The sequence below is a fragment of the Prionailurus bengalensis genome, chromosome B3 (genome assembly GCF_016509475.1).
Source record: "Prionailurus bengalensis isolate Pbe53 chromosome B3, Fcat_Pben_1.1_paternal_pri, whole genome shotgun sequence".
Taxonomy (NCBI): domain Eukaryota; kingdom Metazoa; phylum Chordata; class Mammalia; order Carnivora; family Felidae; genus Prionailurus; species Prionailurus bengalensis.
In genome coordinates, this window is record NC_057355.1 from 132773712 (window position 1) to 132794736 (window position 21025).

The 21025-nt window shown below is 38.3% G+C and overlaps 1 protein-coding gene across 1 annotated transcript in view; it reads right to left on the minus strand.

Moving 5' to 3' along the window:
* The window catches only part of PTPN21 (protein tyrosine phosphatase non-receptor type 21), an 82067-nt gene that overhangs the window by 44791 nt on the left and 16251 nt on the right, over nucleotides 1-21025 (minus strand). Inside the window, exon 3 of the mRNA XM_043556791.1 lies at nucleotides 4658-4827. Coding sequence (XP_043412726.1) covers nucleotides 4658-4827 — 170 coding nt within the window. The remainder of the gene's footprint in view (nucleotides 1-4657; nucleotides 4828-21025) is intronic.

Genomic DNA, 21025 nt, shown 5'->3' on the forward strand with positions numbered 1-21025 from the left:
AACACTTTTTGTTAAAATTATAATATGCTGGTGAGGCTAAGGATGATTTACAAATCTCTTCTTTCAGTATTTACTGCAAAAAGAATAATTAAAAAACAACACAGTAATAAAATGTAACATGCAAACTTTTATTCCTTACAAACAGTTCTGAATTAAAGAAACTGCACATCTTAATTCTAAACAAGTGTTCTATAAATTTGCCCAAAGCCAAAATACTAATTAAAATAGACGTTTCATCTCAATCTTATGCACTTATCAACTTTCTAATATAAAATACTTTTATACAAGAAATATTACATGAGGGGCGCCTGGGTGGCGCAGTCGGTTAAGCGTCCGACTTCAGCCAGGTCAAGATCTCACGGTCCGTGAGTTCGAGCCCCGCGTCGGGCTCTGGGCTGATGGCTCAGAGCCTGGAGCCTGTTTCCGATTCTGTGTCTCCCTCCCTCTCTGCCCCTCCCCCGTTCATGCTCTGTCTCTCTCTGTCCCAAAAATAAATAAATAAACGTTGAAAAAAAAAATTAAAAAAAAAAAAAGAAATATTACATGAAACAATTATAATAAATTAGGTTGCCCCATTTTGCCCAACAGATATTTCAGTATATAAAGAGGCAGTCTTTTCCTTCACCTTTTTTTTAAAGTTTATTTTGAGAGTTTATTTTAAAGTTTATTTGAGAGAAAGAGCACATGCGCACGCACAGGCGGAGCAGGGGCAGAGAGAAGAAAGAATTCCAGGCAGACTCCGCACCATCTGCCTCGAGCCCCATGCAGGGCTCAAACTCACGACCTGTGAGATCATGACCTGAGCTGAAATCAAGAGTGAGGTACTCAACCAATCGGGCCACCGGGTGCCCTCCCCACCCACATTTATTTTAGGTTTATTTATTTCCTTCACTTGTTTTTCTTAGGCTAGTATTAGAAGGCTAACGTGTAGGTAATGGCATTTTTAAGTTTTATTATGGAAATTCTGAAACACATATACAGAAAACAAGTCCCAGTAAACCCACACATCCTTATCATGCAGCCTCAATCATCACTTTATCCATACTGTTTCCTCTACATTCTCCCCTTCCCCACCCAAGTGCTTTAAATCAAATCCCAGATATATCATAGCACCTACAGGTATTTTAGTACATATTCCTAAAAGATAAGCTTTAAAAAAAAAAAAGCCACATTTTTAACATAACCAACAAAATGAGCAATAGTGCCTTAAAGCTACCCAATATCCAGTCCACATACAATTTTTGTGATTGCTTCAAAAACATTTTTTTTTTTGAAGATTTTACTTAAGTAATCTCTACATCCAACATGGGGCTTGAACTTACAACCCTGAGATCAAGAGTTGCATGCTCTACCAACTGAGCTAGCCAGGTGCCCCTCAAAAATGTATTTTTACAGTTTTTTTATTTTTATTTTTATTTTATTTTTAATTTTTTTGTTTATGTATATTTGAGAGAGAGACAGGGCACGAGTTGGGGAGGGGCAGAGAGGAAAACACAGAATCTGAAGCAGACTCCAGGCTCTAAGCTGTCAGCACAGAGCCCAACGCAGAGCTCAAACCCATGAATCACCAGACCATGATGTGAGCCTAAGTCAGACACTTAACCCACTCAGCCACCCAGGTGCCCCTACAGATCTAAACAGGTTCACAGATTACACTGAATTGACATTTTTTTTTTTTTAATTTTTATTTTAGAGATAGAGCACAAGCAGGGAGATGGACAAAGAGAGAGAATCTCAAGCAGGCTCCACGCTCAGTGCAGAGCCTGATGCAGGGCTCAATCCTAGGACCCTGGGATCATGACCTGAGCCGAAATCAGAGTCGGACGCTCAACCAACTGAGCCACCCAGGTGCCCTAATTGGATGGACATTTCTAAATCTCTCTTAAGTTTAAAAAGAAAAACTCCTTCTCTTTATTTTCATGTTATTTGTATTTGAAATGGTATGATGTGTCAAGTAGAATTCCCTACATTCTGGGTTTATCTGATTGCACTCTTGTAGGGTCATTTAACATGTTCATCTATTCTCCAATTTCTCCTGCGAACTGTTAGATTTAGAGCAGTGTTGTCTAACAGAAATTTCTGCAGTGATAAAGATAATGTATATCTGTGCTGTCCAATATGGTAGCCTTTAGCCACATGTGGCTACTGAGTACTTAAAATGTGGCTAGTGTAGTGTGACTGAGGAACTGAGAAAGGCCTCTTAAAGGCACATGAATCAGGGCACTTGGATGGCTCAGGTGGTTAAGCATCCATCCGACTCTTGATTTCTGCTAGGGTCATGATTGCATGGTTCAGGAGTTTGAGGCCCACATTGGGCTCTGCGCTGACAGCACGTGGCCTGCTTGGGACTCTCTCTCTCTTTCTCCACCTCTCTGCCCCTTCCCCACTCACATTCTCTCTCTCTCTCTCAAAATAAATAAAATTTTTCAAAAACAACATGCCCCTTCCCCACTCACATTCTCTCTCTCTCTCTCTCAAAATAAATAAATAAAATTTTTCAAAAACAACATGAATCAGCTAAGGGTAGAACCAGTTTTACCCATTTGCTGCCAGAATATGAATGTGATAGCTAGAACTTCTCTAGAATTATTTGACAAGGATATCTCCCAGTGAATGGAAAGAACACACCAAGGATGGGCAGTACAGAAAGAGAGAAAGAGCATGGGTCCCTGAAGACTTTGTGGAGCAGCAGAAGCTCTGCATGGCTGACCTCTGGACTTATTTAACAAGTGAAAGATATTTAGGGTTTTTGGTCACATGTTGCCAAACTTAATCCTTACTGGTACAACTTCTCTATCAGGTTCTCCTATACATAATCAATGTGCACTCCTACTGACTCAATCTACCAGGCCTAGTCCTTCCTACAGCTAATGCCTTTGTTCAGGTCCACATTCTAGACTAATGTCTGGATTGTGGCGTATACATTCCTAACTGGTCTCCTAACTATATAGTCTTGCCACCTCTAAGCTACCTTCCGTGACAGGTGATGTTGGTAAAATACTAATGTCATCATCCCATTCTGTAAAAATTCGAAAATGTCTTTCCCCATTGTACCATGACCTTATGACTAGGACATTCCTATTTTTCAAATCTCCTCTCCCCTCTCTAGGTAATATCTGAAATTTCCTGAAAACACCAGAGGCTTTCATTCTCTCCCCTACTCTGCACCAGCTATTCCCTCTAACTGGAAAATTCCTTCTAAAGTCAAGTGAAAAGTCAACTTCTTTACTTGCCTGTTCCAGTTCCTTGGTGCCCCACCCCTAGGAATCTTCTGTTTTAATGAAAGCATTTATCATCATAATATACTGTAATTGTTTATTTACACGGGCTGTTGCTTCCAGACTCCAGTCACTCCTCCAGGGCAGGATTAAAGCCTAGTCACTTGTATACTCGTCTCCCACAGAGCTCTGACATCATACCATATTACATTTTCACTAAATGTTTAAATAAATGAGTCATTGATCAGTTGCTGTTTTTCCTCCTGGCTTCTACTTCTCTCGTCAACATTCCTATCTCAGGTCACTTTTACAGTCAGTGCATGTTTATTATCCCTACTACCTGATTCTTTCTTCTTAGGTTTCATATCTTCTTCCGATAATTAACTGGCAAACTCAGTACTCAGAGAGAACATTACACAAACACAGGGCAGTACCAGGTTCTTATGTACAGGGTACCGTGTTAGATACTGTGCGAAAGGTAAAGCTAAAGAAAACTTACAGGTTTAAAATCCAAGAAAAAGATAAGATATGTACACAAAGAACTATAACGAAAGGCTGTAACAACTGCCATCTTAACACAAGTACAAGCAAATTGTAGGACAGTCTGGAAAAGGCAAAAGCTCATTCCAGGCCAAGGGTCGCAGAAACTTCATGGAGGAGGTGCCTTTTGAACTGAAATTCAGAAGACAAATAGGATTCCACTACATAAATAAGGAAGATCTAGGACCCAAAGATGAAAAGGCATGCGGCATGTTCCGGGCACTGGAAGTAGTCCAGCTTGGCTGAAAAGTAATGTTAAATGGGGTTCAAAAGATAAGGTAGTAGTGGATTTTGGAGAACTCTGAAAGGCAGACTCATGAATCCAAATTTTATTCCTTGTTTTTTATTCAAGGAAAGAAAAATGCAGTTCCTCCATCCCACTCCTTAATATGACCTTCCCTCTCTGCCTCTGTCCCTTCTAAGTGAACTTACCGGCCTCTTCTACCCTAGACACGCTCCCCCTCCCAACTATCTACAGACTATAGCTACTGAAGTCAAAGAACTGTAAGAACCCCTCTGCACATCTGCACATTTCCCTGAGGGATGAAGACAGATTCTGCGACTTTTTAAAATTTCCTCTCTCATTTCAGTGTTAACAAAGATCAGAAACAAATCAACAAAAACTTTGAAGGAAACATCACAACAAGAAGAGTTCACAGCCAGGATAAAAACATCATCTTCCCCGTTAATCACTCCTTTGTGCCTAGTGAAACCATAATTCATGCAACACACAATAAAATACTCTGACACACTGCATACCAGAACCTCCCTGCAATAATGTGGCTAAATATGTGGGCAGGAGGGCAATGTTTAGTCTTATCTCCTGACTTTAACCTTGGTGTCACTTTCTTAATCTCATTAGATTATTTCCTAAAAACAAAGAGCATATTAGTGCTCACCTGGTAATCTCCTGCTGCAGCTGTGAAACCGAAGGCACGTAAAACACCACTCCAAAATAGACGGTAGGTTCCAATGCATATTTATCCAGCTGCTTCTTGAGAGGCTTTTCCAAATCTACCCAACGGCGCTGATTTTGCTTGTTGTGGTACCAGAGGCTGAAGTAAGTGATCTGGAAAGAGGGAAAGTCACTGAAGGAGGCAGAAACGTACAAGAGAATTTCTACTCTTTTTTTAAAATTATTTTTAATATTTTTTATTTATTTTTGAGAGAGAGAGACAGACAGAGCACAAGCCGGGGAGAGGCAGAGAGAGAGGGAGACACAGAATCCGAAGCAGCTCCAGGCTCTGAGCTGTCAGCACCACTAACATCGGGCTCGAACCCGTGAACCGCAAGATCACGATCTGAGCTAAAGTCAGACACTGAACCGAGCCACCCAGGCTCCGTCTATTCTCCTAATTGCTCTCATCCATGACCTGGGACCAAGTGAGAACAGACTCCTATGGCTTCCCTTCTCAAAAAGGTACACCATAGCAAAACCTGAAGAAAAGAACACCTCTTATAGGTATATATATAGACACATGCAGGAAATAAAGGTGAAAAGTCAATTACCCTCGCAGACTATTTCTTGAACTATGCACAGGAAAATGCATTCATGGCCTAGACATCAGAATGTAGCAGGTGCTACACAATTTTACAGAGTTTTTAACAAAAAACACTCATGTGCTGTAAAAAATGTTTAGGTTTAAAATTATCAAAATACTAAATTTGTCATATTTTACAAGTATAATGGGTTATAACTAGAAGAATTCTGACTACATAGTGTTAGTCCAACTTTTCACCACTCTGGAATTTGTCTTCTATAAATAAATTATTTATATAAATATTGTAAATTCTAGAAATATAGATGCAATTGCAACTTTTATTTGCCCCCTAAAGTTTATTAGATACAAACTTAAAGCAATTGTAATGCTCTGGAGGTAAATTGTCTCTCTCTCTTTCACTCACTCACACACACGCACACACACACACGTGCGCGTGCACAAAAAGCTATACCTAAACCAATAAGACAACTTAAGTATATTGCTTGAAGGTTTAAAAAAATGCCCAGATATTAGCATTTAAATCTCACTTGCTTGTGCAATGAAACTGTTCAGGGAAATCAATACCAGCTATGGGCTTGGTCAACCTGAGAGGTTATTAATGCATGTAGGCGTTGAAATGACAGCATCAGGCCACTACTAACGTTTACCTTAAAATCAGTTTACAGATCAAGGCAACTGGAAAAATTCCCTGCTTTGTTCTAGGCTCTAGAGCAACATGTAGAACAGAACTTTCTATGATGATGTAAATGTTCTATCTCCAATACAGCAGTCACTAGCTGCATGTGAGCTATGGGGCACCTGGAATGTGGTTAGTGCACCAAGAAACTAAATTTTTAATGTTATTTAATTTTAACTGACTTAAACAGCTGCCAGCATCCAGTGGCACTGTATTGGCAAATACAGCTTTAAAGCAACAATAAAACGAGAAATAATACCACCAGCCTATTTCTTTAACTTGCAATCATCAGTTCAAATTAAAAAAATGAATTTTTAATTTACAGGGAAAAAGAAGAACTATACAAACATGCCCTTGATATTCATTTTATCTTACAATTTGTTACAAGGGAAGGATGTATACCTTTAAAATGAATCTATTAATCAAGTAAACTCAACAAAAGTGAGGAATGTGTCCATTTCCCCTTTATATCAAAACAGCTAGAATAGTGCAGGAATTCAATATATTTTGTTGAAAGAATGCTCTCTTGCTTCTTTGTTGCCACCCAAGCCATCACATATGAATGAAATATCTTGAACATTTACTATGTGCCAGGTTCTGTCCCAAGAACTATAATAATATCATAGATTGAATCACCACCATCATCTTATGAGGCAGATAATTGTGTGTGTGTGTGTGGGAAACTGTAAAGCCAGTGTTTGTCCAGGTATCTGTGGATCACTTCTACCAGAATTACCTGGAGAGCTTCTTGAGCTATTAAACTCCCAGTAATTCCTGTGCCTTGATCAAGTGTGAAAACCACTGTATGAGACCACACTGCCCCTCCAGCATTATGCAGGAGATAATGTATGAACAACCTATCCTTGAAAAGCTGCATAGAAATCAGTTTTGAAAATCCAAACACACTTTAACATAGAAGCAAGTCTGAGTCTTATTGTGAATTATTTTCTGAAGTTATAATTATGTTTATAAAATGAATTACATGTTGTCTTTAAGGATAGCATATCATATTTATAGAAAACAGTATTATTCCTTATTTCTTTTGAACTGCAACAAACAGAAAAGAAAAATCTCATTTAACAGAAAGAAATTGATGCTTAAAATCTGAAGTCCTGGGTCTAATTTCTAACACTCACTTGCTAACTGGGAAGTGGAAAAGTCAATCAGACCAATTCCGTTTTCTCAAATGTAAAAGAAGGTAATCATAAGTGTAATACCTCCTTCACACCTCCATCATGGGGACTGAGTGCAAAACTTAAATCAATGCATTTTGCCACTAGAAAACTACTATATTTTTAAAAGATTATTTAATAAGGGCGCCTGGGTGGCTCAGCAGGTTAAGCATCCAACTCTTGATTTAGGCTCAGGTCAAGATCTCAGGGTTCCTGAGTTCAAGCCCCACGTCAGACTCTGCTGACAGTGGGGAGCCTGCTTGGGATTCTTTGTCCCTCCCTCTCTGCCCCTCCCCCGCTCATGTGCTAGTGCCCCTTCTCTCCCTCAAAACAAATAAACTTAAAAAAAAAAAAGATTATTTTGTTTCACCCACTTTGCTAAACACCAGTAAAATCAATTATATACACCCTCCCAAAATAATTTTCTAATTTTTTACACTTACATGGACCGATTACAACACATTTTGTTAAATGTATTTACATTTTATGTTTTATCCTTTTTTTTTTTAATGTTTATTTATTTTGAGAGAGACAGAGAGACACAGCACGACCAGGAGAGGGGCGGAGAGAGAGGGAGACACAGAATCCGAAGAAGGCTCCAGGCTCTGAGCTGTTAGCACAGAGCCCCATGCGAGGCTCAAACCCAGGAACCGTGAGATCATGACCTGAGCCAAAGTTGGACACCTAACTGAGTCACCCAGGCACCCCCGTTTTATGTTTTTATCTTAGAACTGGACTGAATGTACCATGTTTGGTCTGTAAAACATACAACTGCTATGCACTTAATTCCACAAATACTTATTTTTTGCCATAAACCAGAAAGCTGGGCACCCTTTAGGATCTAAAACTATTTGGGTCATAACAGTATATCACTTTTAACCCAAATTAAAAGGACTTAAAAATACTTGTTGTATATATTACTTTTCCCTTTAAATATAGTTGGACTTGAATGCTCCGAACACAAATATTTAAATAGTTATAAAACTATAGGCTTACTATTAGGGGCACCTAGCTGGCTCAGTTGGTAGAGCATGCAACTCTTGATCTTGGAATCATGAATTCAAGCCCCACGTTGGGCATGGAGCCTACTTAAAAAAAAAAACCAAAAACCAAAAAACAACACAATAGGTTTATATAATTTGCGGTTGTACTTTCTGTGAACTTATGATATCATTAAAAGAAAAAACATGAATAATCTGCTAGCATTCTAAAAAAGGTACATTCTAAAAGAAATAAACTAATTCTTAAAATGTGCTGTTTATTTTAGCAATGCATTTATTACTCATGCCATATAGATAGAAAATCAAATAAGAAGAGGAATACATTTATAAAATTGCACCATTATTATTTATATATCTTATAAAGGAGAAGCAAGGAGTTTAATTGTGCAAACAGCTGAAAATAATAGATATAGCAAATTACTTGCTGATTAGCTACTATATTTGTAGGAGAGTCTAAGATTTTGGACATTTGAACATTAACTGATTATATGCTTTCATACTTGCCCCTGTGTTCAAGTTCTACCTTATGAAGTAGTTAAGCCTAGCCAAAATCAAATTTATATCTTGTTAAATACTTCCAAGGAGGCATTGTATTTCTAAAATTGCAGCTTGAAGTGTTTACATACATGTGGGTAACTAAAATCTCCTAACACCATAATCTTTAGATTCAATGCTTCCTTAGAATTTATACACATACATAATGAAATAACAACATCTGACCGCATAGGATTTTATAAATGTAAATAGGTTTTTTCTCTAAGATGGATAGGTAGAGTTTGAACAACAAAATGTTGTAGTTCAATTCTTATCAGGTAGAGAATTTTCCGTGTAAGTCCATTTTGGAGGCTTTGTCTTAGATAATAATCTCGAGCATTTGGATAATTAGCTTTCCAAAATAATTCAAAATCCATCCAAAACACAAAGTGTGGTGGAGGGGAAGGATCAAAGAAGACAACACTCCTTACCTCATCTATAGGCCAGCATTATCCTGATACCCAAGCCAAAGACACCATCAGAAAACTACAGACCAATAGCTTTTATAAATACAGATGCAAAAATCTTCAACAAAATACTAGTGAACTGAATCCAACAGCATATTAAAGGAATCATACCCCATGACCAACTAAGTGGGATTTATCCCAGAAATGCAAGAGTAGTTCAACATACAAAAAAATCAATGTAACATATTATTAACATGAAGGGAAAATACATAATCATCTAAAGTGACACAGAAAAAGCACTGGACAAAATTCAACACCCTCTCCCAGTAAAAATACTAAGAAAACTAAGAATACAAAAGAACTTCTCAACATCAAAAGCATTTATGAAGAACCCACAGCTAACATATTCAACAGTGAAAGACTGAAAGCTTGCCCCCTAAGATCAGGCAGGAACAAAATACATACGCCCATGTTCACCACTGCTATCCAACACTGCACTGGAAATTCTAGCCAGAGCTATTAGGTAAGAAAATGAAATAAAGGCATCCAAAACAGGTAGAAGGAAAAATATCTCTGTGTAAACAAGACATGATCCTATACATTTTTTAAAAATCCCCAAAGTGCCCCTACAAAAAAGAAAAAATTCACCAGAGCTAATAAACTCAGCAAAGTTCTAAGTATAAGATCAATATGCACAGATCAGTATGGATTCTAACACATCAGGAATGGAAACTTCAAAAGGGAATTAAAATACAATTTCATTTATAATAGCATCCAAAAGAATAAAAAAATCAGAAATAAACTTAACCAAGGAGGTGGAAAAACTTGTATTCTGAACAAAGAAAACACTGCTGAAATAAATCATTAACTATTTTTCTTTTTTTTAAATAGGCTCTATGCCTAACATGGGGCCTGAACTCATGACCCTGAGGCCAAGAGTTGCATGCTCTATGGACTGAGCCACCCAGGCACCCCTTTTAAAGATTTTATTTTATTTTTTATTTATTTTTGAAAGAGAGAGAGACAGAGCCAGAGCCAGAGAGACAGAGCATGAGTGGGGGAGGGGCAGAGAGAGAGGGAGACACAGAATCTGAAGCAGGTTCCAGATTTGAGCTATGAGCACAGAGCCTGAAGTAGGACTTGAACTCATGAACCGTGAGATCATGACCTGAGCTGAAGTCAAACGCTTAACCGACAAAGCCACTCAGGCGCCCTAAAGATATTATTTTTAAGTAATCTCTACTCCCAATGTGGGGCTCAAATTCATAACCGTGAGATCAAGAGTTGCATGCTCTACTGACTGAGCCAGCCAGGCACCCCTTCACTGCTGAAAGAAATTAAATGAAAAGACATCCTGTGTTCATAGATTGGAACACTAAATATTGTAAGATGGCAAGACTACCAAAAGTGATCTACAGATTCAAATGTAATCCCTATCAAAATTTCAATAGCTTTTTTTCACAGAGAAAGCCAATTCTCAAGTTCATATGGAATTACAAAGGGCCTCAAAGAGCCAAAACGATCATGAAAAAGAACAAAGGAGGACTTCCACTTTCTGATTTTAAAACTTAGTACAAAAGCTACCTTAATCAAAATAGTGAGGTACTAGTATAAGAGAGAGATATAGATAAATGTTATAAAATTGAATCCAGAAATAAACCCGTGCATCCATGGTCAACTGGTTTTCAACAAGTAACAAGACCATTCAGTGAAGAACAGTCTCTTCAACAAATGGTTCTAAGACAACTGAAGATCAACAGGCAAAAGAATGAAATTAGACCCCTACTTCACACAATATATAAAAATTTCTCAAACTGAATCAACAAACTAAATATAAGAAATTCTTCAGAATTTCTTTAGAAGAAAACAGAGGTAAATCTTCATGACTTTGAATTTGGAAATGGATTCTTAGGTATGACACAAAAAGCATGAACAACAAAGGAAAAAAAAGATAAATTTGACTTTATCAAAATTTAAACCTGTGTATATCAAAGGACCAAATCAATAAAGGAAAAAGACAACTACAGAATAGAAGAAAATAGGGGCGCCTGGGTGGCTCAGTTGGCTAAGCGTCCAGCTTCGGCTCAGGTCATGATCTCACGGTTCATGCGTTTGGAGTCCCCCATCAGGGTCTGTGCTGACAGCTGGGAGCCTAGAGCCTGCTTCAGATTCTGTGTCTCCCTTTCTCTCTGCTCCTCACCCACTCACGCTCTGTCTCTCTCTCTCCTAAAAATAAATAAACATTAAAAATAAAAAGAATAGAAGAAAATATTTGCAAATCATGTATCTGATAAGGGTCTAGTATCTGAATATATGAACAACTGTTACACAACATTAAAAAGACAGACAACTCGATTAAAAAATAGGCAAAGGACTTGAAGATACTTCTCTAAAGAACATATACAAATGGCCAATAAGCACATGCAAAGATGCTCAACATTATTAGTTATTGGAGAAATGCAAGTCATAACTGCAATAAGATACTACTTCACACCCATTAGGCTGGCTATAATTTTAAAAATAAAAAATAAAAGCACTGGTGAGAATGTGGAGAAATTGGAACCCTCAGACATTGCGAGTGGGAATGTAAGATGGCTCAGTCACTATGGAAAACAGTTTGGCAATTCCTCAAAAGTTAAACATACAATCATCATATGACCCAGCAATCCCACTCCTAGATATACACCCAAATGAAAGCAGGCACATGTATATTCGTACCAGCAATATTTGCAATAGCCAAAAGGTAGGAAACAATTCAACCATCCACCAGTAGATGAAAGCACAAACTGTGGAACAGACACACAATGGAATATTATTCAGCCATAAAAAATTAAGTAGATGCATACTACAATATGAATGAACCTCAAAAACAGGTTAAGTGAATGAAGTCAGGCATAAAAGGTCCCATATTGTATGATTCCATTTATTTATTTATTTTTAAAGATGTAGCCTTGTTTTCTGTTTTTTAAAGTAAACTCTACTCCCAACATGGAGCTTGAACTCACAACCTCAAGAATCACATGCTCTACCAACTGAGCCAGCCAGGCACCCCATTGTAGGATTCCACTTAAATGAAATATCCAGAATAGACCCACGGTGACAGAAAATAAACTGGTGGTTGGTGGAGAGGGAGGGAATTAACTGCTTAGTAAGTACAGCATTTCCTTCTAGGGTAATGAAAATGTTTTGGAACTAGATACAGGTGCTGTTGTGACTATACTAAATGTCACCAAATTGTTTACTTTAAGGCGGTTAATTTTTTGTTAGGTGAATTTCATTTCAAAAAAGTTTTTTTTTTTAAAAAATCAGAAATACTCAATTAAAATCAAGTACAGAATTTTTTTTTAATGTTTTACTTATTTTTGAGAGAGAGACGGGGAGGGAGGAAAGCGGGCAGAGAGAGAGAGAGGGGGATAGAGGATCCGAAGTAGGCTCTGCACTGAGAGCAGCAAGTCCAATGCAGGGCTTGAACTCACGAACTGTGAGTTCATGACCTGAGCCAAAGTTGGACACTCAACTAACTGAGCCACCCAGGCACCCCTTAAGTAATTAAAAAATTCTACTTTTCAAATGTTTATCAAGTTCATTTCATTTGAAAAAGTCTAAGGAAAAAAAAGAGCCAGAAATAGATGAATCTAGCCATGAGTTAATATTTTCTATTTCCCAATACATATACTTAGATCAAGATTTTGTACAGTTGGACAATACTCAGAAATCTCAACTACTAGAACACAAGTGAACACATAGAATAGGCAAAAATGTGTTTGTGTAATGAAAAATATATGTCGAAGTCACAATTTTAAAGTCTATGTCCCAACAAAGAAGAAATTTCTTCTGTCTCTTTTATGGACTTTTTTTTCACTTTTTTAAAAGTTTATTTAAGTAATCTCTACACCCAATGTGGGTGTTTAAACTCACAACCCTGAGATTAAGAGTAGCACACTCCTCGTCTGAGCTAGTCAGGCACCCCTGAACTTTTTCTCCTTATTTCATGAATATTTTTAATGAGTTAAGTGAATTGGTTATCCAATTCAAACTAGGTTAAAAGATGACAAATTAAAGGGAAAACAGCTTGGGGCGCCTGGGTGGCTCAGTCAGTTAAATGTCAGACCACGGATTTCAGCTCAGGTCATGATCTCACAGTTTGTGAGACTGAGCCCTGTGTTGGGCTCTGTGCCAACAGTGCAGAGCCTGCTTGGGATTCTCTCTCTCTCCCTCCCTCTCTGTCCCTTTCCCACTCACATTCTTTCTCTCAAAATAAACAAACAAACAAAAACAAAGGAAAAAGGAAAGGCTTATTAAATAGCATATTAGAAGCAGCAGGAAATGATGGGTAATACTTTTTCCAGCAAGAGAGAACACATATATACCAAGAAAAAAACCTTTAAAAAAAAGCTATAAAGAATTACAAAAACACTGTAGTCTAGAGTTATTTATCAAAGGAACAAATAACTCTTAAACACTAGTCATATATTTAACCACAATGACTGGTGTTCGTTTGTTTAAGACGAATAGAGAAGTTTATAAATCCTTCCAGAGACTGGCATTAAAAACAGTTGTTTGGACAAAAGAATAAATTTTGGTTATTAGACAAAGTTATGAAGACTACTTCATTTCCCCAAAGTGATTAGAAACATAACTTATTGTATGTACAACTTCACATTACTTTAGCCAATTTAATTGCTGTTTCATTACTTCACTTGTAGGTTCAATCACATTTCTCAAAGCCATGAAAGAGATTTCAACTTTTGCCATTTTGGTACCTGCTGTAATTTTGAGGTTTTTCTCTAGGGGGCCATGCGTGGAATTCTGATAGTGATCACTAGCTCGGGGTAGTCTAAAGAGGACTAGACTGAAGTCACAAGGCTCCACCTCTGAGTCCTGACTCCGCCACTCATCAGCTCCGGACTAAGTCACTTCCTCACAGAGTCTGTTTCTTCATAGGGAAAATAACATGTACCTTGCCTTCTTCACAGAGTTGTGGTGAACTTTGTTAAGTTATCACTGTGCTGATAAAACTTAAAAGCACTCTTGTTATATTTTCCCTGAGTATGTAAACTTGGCAGATAGGATCTCTTCAGGGGTGCCTGAGAAAATACAATGAAACTTACTTGAATCAAGCATCCTTCTTCCTTGAAAATATGACTGGCCAAATTTCTTCCTTTATTTAAAGTTAGGATACACTAGAACCTTATTTAGAAAGAAAGAAATATAAAAACCTTGGTACAGACAGGCCCCATGTGCCCTAAATTTAAACTGTTACTACCAGTCATTTCTTGGTCTGGGAGATTTTCCCAGAATCATGTGTCTTTTCTTTTTTTCTCCCCCATGTGTCTTCTTTTGAGTCCAAATCTTCTGGGTTATGCATGTCCTGTCTTATTTATAGGCTTGGTTAATTGTAATAAAAATTTCCTCACAACCTGGCCTTTAATTATTGGCTTTTGATTCCTGCCTCCCACTGTTCCTTATCTAACTTCCCAGTACCTTTCCCGATAAGAAACTACCTCCATGTGGATTCTCTTTCTCCGAGGCTCTGTCTACTCTCACTGGTGACGCAGCAAGTTGACCTGACCTGTGGGAAACTCATTCCAGTAAATAAGCCTCTAAACCACTGAATCTTCTGGCGTCCTCTAGATCAATGCTCGATTATCACCAAATACATTTTTGTGAGACTTCTCCCACTGTCAGACATTTTTACACTCTCTTTCCTATTTTGTTCTGAACACGTCAGTAGTTTTCATAAAGTTATTTGATAATTTCTCCATAGCTGTTTAGAATTTTTCACAGCTCCTCCACTAAAATGGTACAGATAATTGTGCCTGCTATGTAAACTACATTAAAAACAAAAGTTACACTTACAAAACTTTGCCTTTTCAGACACAATATGGCTGACTTCCTTTAAATGAACTAAGGTGATTTGTTAATTAAGCTTTTTGTTCAGAGGAAAAGATAGTTTACGAATTTTTGAGCTAGGGGAGCATCTGGGTGGCTCAGTTGGTCAGGCATCCAGTTCCTGATTTCAGCTCAGGTCATGATCTCATGGTTCAGGGATTCTCTCTCTCCCTCTCTCTGCCCGTTTTCTTCGGTCTCTCTTTCTCAAAATAAATAAATAAAACTCAAAAAAAAAAAACCAAAACAACTTTTTTTGAGCTTGGGTGAAAAGTGTCCCCCAAATCAGTCATCTAAAGAGACACAGAGCTATTATAAGCAGGTCCACATCTTGTCAGAATGTAAACCCTTTCCTAATCCCCAAGTCATTTCTTGTCTAATTATTTCAAGAGTCTTTTGGTTGTACTATTTTTAAAACAGAGCAAAGGGACACACGATTTAGCTGGAGGGTTTTTTAAGCCACTGATGCACTGAGTTTGATAAAAGTTAATCCCATATAAAATTGCAACTATAATTTTATCCTGATGCTTTTCTTAGACGAAGCAGAAGTCAGAAGACTTTTCATCAGGAAAGTGATGAGAGGAGATCGCTCTCTAGATAAAGCCTATCCGAGGCAGAGATCATCTAACAAGGGTAGTTAACAGGTATTAACCTAATTCAAGCGTGGAGCTTACCTCTCCACTGAGTGTCCCATAAATAATGAAGCATTGTATCTCTTCCTTTTGACAGATAGTATGGTAGTCACAGTACCTCAAGCAGACAGTGTTTTTTCCCTTGTCGATTTAATTTTGATCCATTTTCTTCTGTCCTTGGTCAAATAATATATTATCTATTTTATAATCAAGGTGATAACACAGAGTATCACTATACTCTATCTAGCACACATGAGGACTAAGAAAACAGCATTCAAAAGTACATTTTGATCTTCTAAATACACTCACATTTTTATTAAACTGAAGTCCAAGTAACTGAACTCCTCAAATGGCCAGATTTTTGTTGCTGTTGTTGTAGCATTTAACTTTTAGGAAAAGAGTCAAATGATAAGTCAATTTAAGGGATATATTGAAAGAAAGTCCAAGGCATGAACTGGGATCACTATTTACACAGATGACTGCTAATAACTTTTCTTTTAAAGAAAAAAAAAATTTTTTAATGCTTATTTTTGAGAAAGAGTGTGAGCGGGAGAGGTGCAGAAAAAGAGAGAGATAGAGGGGCGCCTGGGTGGCTCCGTCGGTTGAGCGTCCATCCGACTTCGGCTCAGGTCATGATCTCACGGTTCGTGAGTTCAAGCCCTGCGCTGGGCTCTGTGCTGACAGCTCAGAACCTGGAGCCTGTTTCGGATTCTGTGTCTCCCTCTCTCTCTCTGACCCTCCCCCGTTCATGCTCTGTCTCTCTCTGTCTCAAAAATAAATAAACGTTAAAAAAAAATAATTAAAAAAAAAAAAAGAGAGAGAGAGACAGATAGATAGATAGATAGATAGACAGACAGACAGACACAGAATCCAAAGCAGGCTCCAGGCTCTAAGCTGTCAGCACAGAGCCTAACACAGGGCTCAAACCCAGGAACTGTGAAATCATGACCTGAGTCAAAGTTGGACGCTTTCCCGACTGAGCCCCCCAGGAACCCCTGATAACTTTTCTATTTACTATCCTAGACAATAAGATGCTATGAAGAATACAATGATCCCCAAACACAGTAAGATCATTCTTCAAAAAATACACTATACTGTGGGGTGCCTGGGTGGCTCAGTCAGAAGAGCATGAGACTCAATCTTAGGATCCTGAGTTTAAGCCTCACGTTGGGTGTAGAGATTACTGAAAATAAACAAACTTAAAATATATATATACTTTACTTTCTAAGAAAAATGGACTACCTACTGTCTTAGAAAGATTCATCTAGGGGCGCCTGGGTGGCTCAGTCGGTTGAGCATCCGACTTCAGCTCAGGTCATGATCTCCTGGTTTGTGAGCTCAAGCCCCACATGGGGCTCTCTGCTGACAGCTCAGAGCCTGGAGCCTGCTTCTGATTCTGTGTCCCCCTCTCCCTCTGCCCTTCCCCCGCTCGCACTCTGTCTCTCTCTGCCTCTCAAAAATAAAGAAACGTAATAAAAAAAGTTTCTTTAAAAAGAAAGACTCTGTGTCAGACACTGTGGTGGGAACAAAAGAATATAATTCCTGCCCTCATGTAGCTTACATTCCGGTAGGGGAAGAAAGACAAGTAAAATATAGGGAGGCCAGATACTGATAAGGGCTATGGAGAAAGATACTCAATTATAAGATTAAAACAATTATCAACATGTCTTAAGTAAACTATGATTAAATGGGAATTTTTAGTATACACAAAATTTTACTACCCAAGAATGACAGAAATAACTGAGATGTCACTGTACACAGTTTCAACAGAGGCAAAGCTGGTGTGCTCTATTTTATACTAGTACATAAAAGGTCATTTTGTTTAGAACCCACATAACTGAGGGTGAACCAGAGCCTATCATTCCTCAATTATTTTAGTTAACCAGTTTGTTTTGTTATATTACAGGACTATTTCTTGTATCTCATTCCAACAAATGAACTAGATCAATTTTCTCTTTCTAAATTTGGGATTTCTGAGGCATATTAACTTAATTCACAAATGCCTATGTTTTAGGGCAATTGATAAATACTAGCTCTTCTCTTTTTATTGACAAGGGGGTTAAAAGACTAACTTGGCTCAGATTCTAGTGTGTGTATGTATGTATATATGTATATAAATTAATTCCCAGGGAAAAATGTTTTTAATATTTTCCTGAATTCCTCTTAATTATTTCTTCTATCTTGCCACAGACAGTGAGTAGTGCGAGCAGTATTTTTAGAAGTTGTAACAGTGCAACATAAAAGCAAAAAGAACAGAAATGAGCATATTTATGAAGAGCTGTTTATTTTTCTGACACTCATTTTTGTCAGATTGAAATTATAATTGTTTCCTGTTACCTAGATATGGTTGTGATGTGGGGAGAGGGGAGCCATGGAGAGATAAAGGGAATTAACTTTTAGAACTACAAATGAATATGAGCCTAAATATATTTTAATAAAGAATTGAGTTAATGTTGATTTCTATTACCTGAAAGAATGTTATCCAAGTATTTTCCACTGCCTTAAAAAACAACAACAACAACAATAACAGTTCCACTGTTCTTAAATTAATACTACCATGAAAGATCTGAAGATTATAAAATCAAGAAAATTGCTTTGTGGTTAAAATCCTGAACAGACACACATGAAAAAACTCCCTGACTTCTGTTATTAAAAGCTATACTTGTGGGGTGCCTGGATGGCTCAAACGGTTAAGCCTCGGGCTTTGGCTCAGGTCACGATCTCATGGTTCGTGAGTTCAAGCCCCGCACTAAGCTCTCTGCTATCAGCATGGAGTCCACTTCGGATCCTTTGTCTCCCTTTCTCTCTGCCCTCCCCAACTCGTGCTAGCTCACTTTCTCTCTCAAAAATCAAAATAAACATTAAAAAAATACTTAAATAGGGGTGCCTGGGTGGCTCAGTCGATTGAGCGACCGACTTCAGCTCAGGACATGATCTCATGGTTTGTGAGTTCCAGCCCCGCGTCGGGCTCTGTGGTGACAGCTCGGAGCCTGGAGCCTGTTTCGGATTCTGTGTCTCCCTCTCTCTCTGCCCCTCCCCCGCTCATGCTCTGTCTCTCTCTGTCTCAGAAATAAATATACATTTTAAAAAAATACTTAATGGGGCCTGGGTGACTCAGTCGGTTAAGCATCCGATTTCAGCTCCGGTCATGATCTCCCAGTTTGTGAGTTCAAGCCCCGTACTGGGCCTTGTGCTGACAGCCCAGAGCCTGGAGCCCGCTTCAGATTCTGTGTCTCCCTCTCTCTCTGCCCTTTCCCTGCTCATGCTCTGTCTCTCTCTGTCTCAAAAACAAAACAAACAAAAAAAAACTTAAATAAAAAGCTATGCTTGTTTTCATTAATCAAAGTTTAAAAATCATGATTTCATCATACATGAAATAATTGTTTTCTCCACATATTTTATGAGGTGGTTTTCTAACTACAACAAATACTTCTTCCATATACACAAATGCTCCAAGAAAAGAGCAAAACTGTTTCCTTTTTTAATATGGAAAAGTGATTTTCCCCTTCTTGATTAATAAGGTTCCCCTTAACAAAGGCCACACTTAAGGGTTTAATAGATTTCCTTTTAAACTATGTTCCTTATTGAAAACCAAGGCACAAAGGGTACCTAACTAAGTAAAGGTGCATAACTCAGAAATATACACTCAGTATTTTTAAATTAAGTACCATAATGCCAGTTACATTTTATTCTATATAGTACTATTTTGGGGTGCCTGCGTGGCTCAGCTGGTTAAGTGTCCGACTTTGGCTCAGATCATGAGTTTGAACTCCGAGCCCCACATAGGCTCCATGCTGACATGTCAGTGCACAGCCTGCTTGGGATTCTCTCTCCCTCCTTCTCTGCTTCTCCCACACTTGAGTGCGTGCACACGTGTGTTCTCTCACTCGCTCTCTCAAAAATAAATAAACTTAAAAACAACAACAACATCAACAAGTAAAATGGAGTAACAATTTCCAGTGGCCCTGTCTTCATGCTCACAATTCACAAACGGCAGAATGAAAACACTTTGGTAGTGTGAAATGCTGTAACAGGTGGAAATACACCTACATGCACAGTAGCTAAATTGCAGTGATTCAGCTCCATCAGTAAAGGCAGCAAGCACTTCTATGGGCTCACTGGCTCTACATTTGGTTTGTATGCAGATTTGGTCTCTAGGAGCCCCCAAGTTCAACCAACAGCAGTGCAACCAGATATTGCTTTGGAAAATCACTCAGCAGAGAATTCTCCTGGGGGAATTTCATCAGCCTGACACTTCCAACTCTGCCAGGGGATGGGCTCACGAAAGGCTCCTGTCGAACAGCTCTGCCCTCAGTGTTTCAGGCACTCCCGGTGGTGTTTTGCTGGCCTAATTATGACTTGTGTTCCTTCTCAGAATTATCTTTCTGGGCCTGATGTACCTTCAAAAACATATTTTAAGCAAAATAATAAATTGTAGTAATTAAAATAAGCGATAATAAATATCTCAAGAGTACTTAAAACAATCTCCATCAGATCTGGGAGGCTGCACTGTGCCGAGCTGTCCTTAGGGGCATGAACTCCATGGCAGGCCATCTGTCACTTGCCCAAAGTTACAGACTGGGGAGAGAGCTGCCCACCAAAGAGGAGCCAGAAGAACTACTCTGGTTGTGGTTTCTGCCCTGGATCCATGAGCAAGTCACTGAACACCTGTGTTACCCATCTGTGAAATGGAGAGAAGCAGAATAGTGCCTCACTCATAGAACTGCTGAGGATCAAAATAAGCAAAAACATTCAAAGCACTTAGAGGAGTGTCTCACGCATGATAAGTGCTCAAGTCATATTAGCTCCTATTATCACAGTTTTTAAGTCCTCTGGAACAGGATAAAATTTCATACTGCATCTTTAGTATATAGGAAATTCTATATTTGACTATTTCCTTCACTAACAGGATTTTGTCTTTGGCAACTTTTCCTTCTCTTTCTCTCCTTCTAAAATAAATTATGGTAAAATATCAACACTTGAATTGCTTCTCTTTAGGAAAATGACAAAGGCTCAATAGAAAAGTGGTGTGGTGTGGTGTGGTGTGGTGTGGTGTGGTGTGGTGTGGTGTGGAGGGGAAAACAGTAAACCGAGAGCAAAGACCTGAATATCAGTTGGGGGCTGTCACTGCTAGTTGCCCCAGCCAGAGGCTAAGACTGGAATAGTCTACAGCAAATTCTGCACTCTAGCAGTGGGTGACATACAAGTATTGTATAATTTTAGATACAGTCTTCATTACTGAACATGCTTCATTTTTACGTTATCATACTATAATAAAGAACTTATATGTTCTTTTCCTTAAGTTGCCATTCAAACTAGATTTGACTTCAAAATAGGTGCCAGTAATGAAAATAAAGTCAAATATGTACTGTCTAAATATTATCTGTAAGTGCAAAATACAGGTAAATGAGAACTAAGGTTATTTTCTAGTTTATTCACACCAAACTCTGGAAG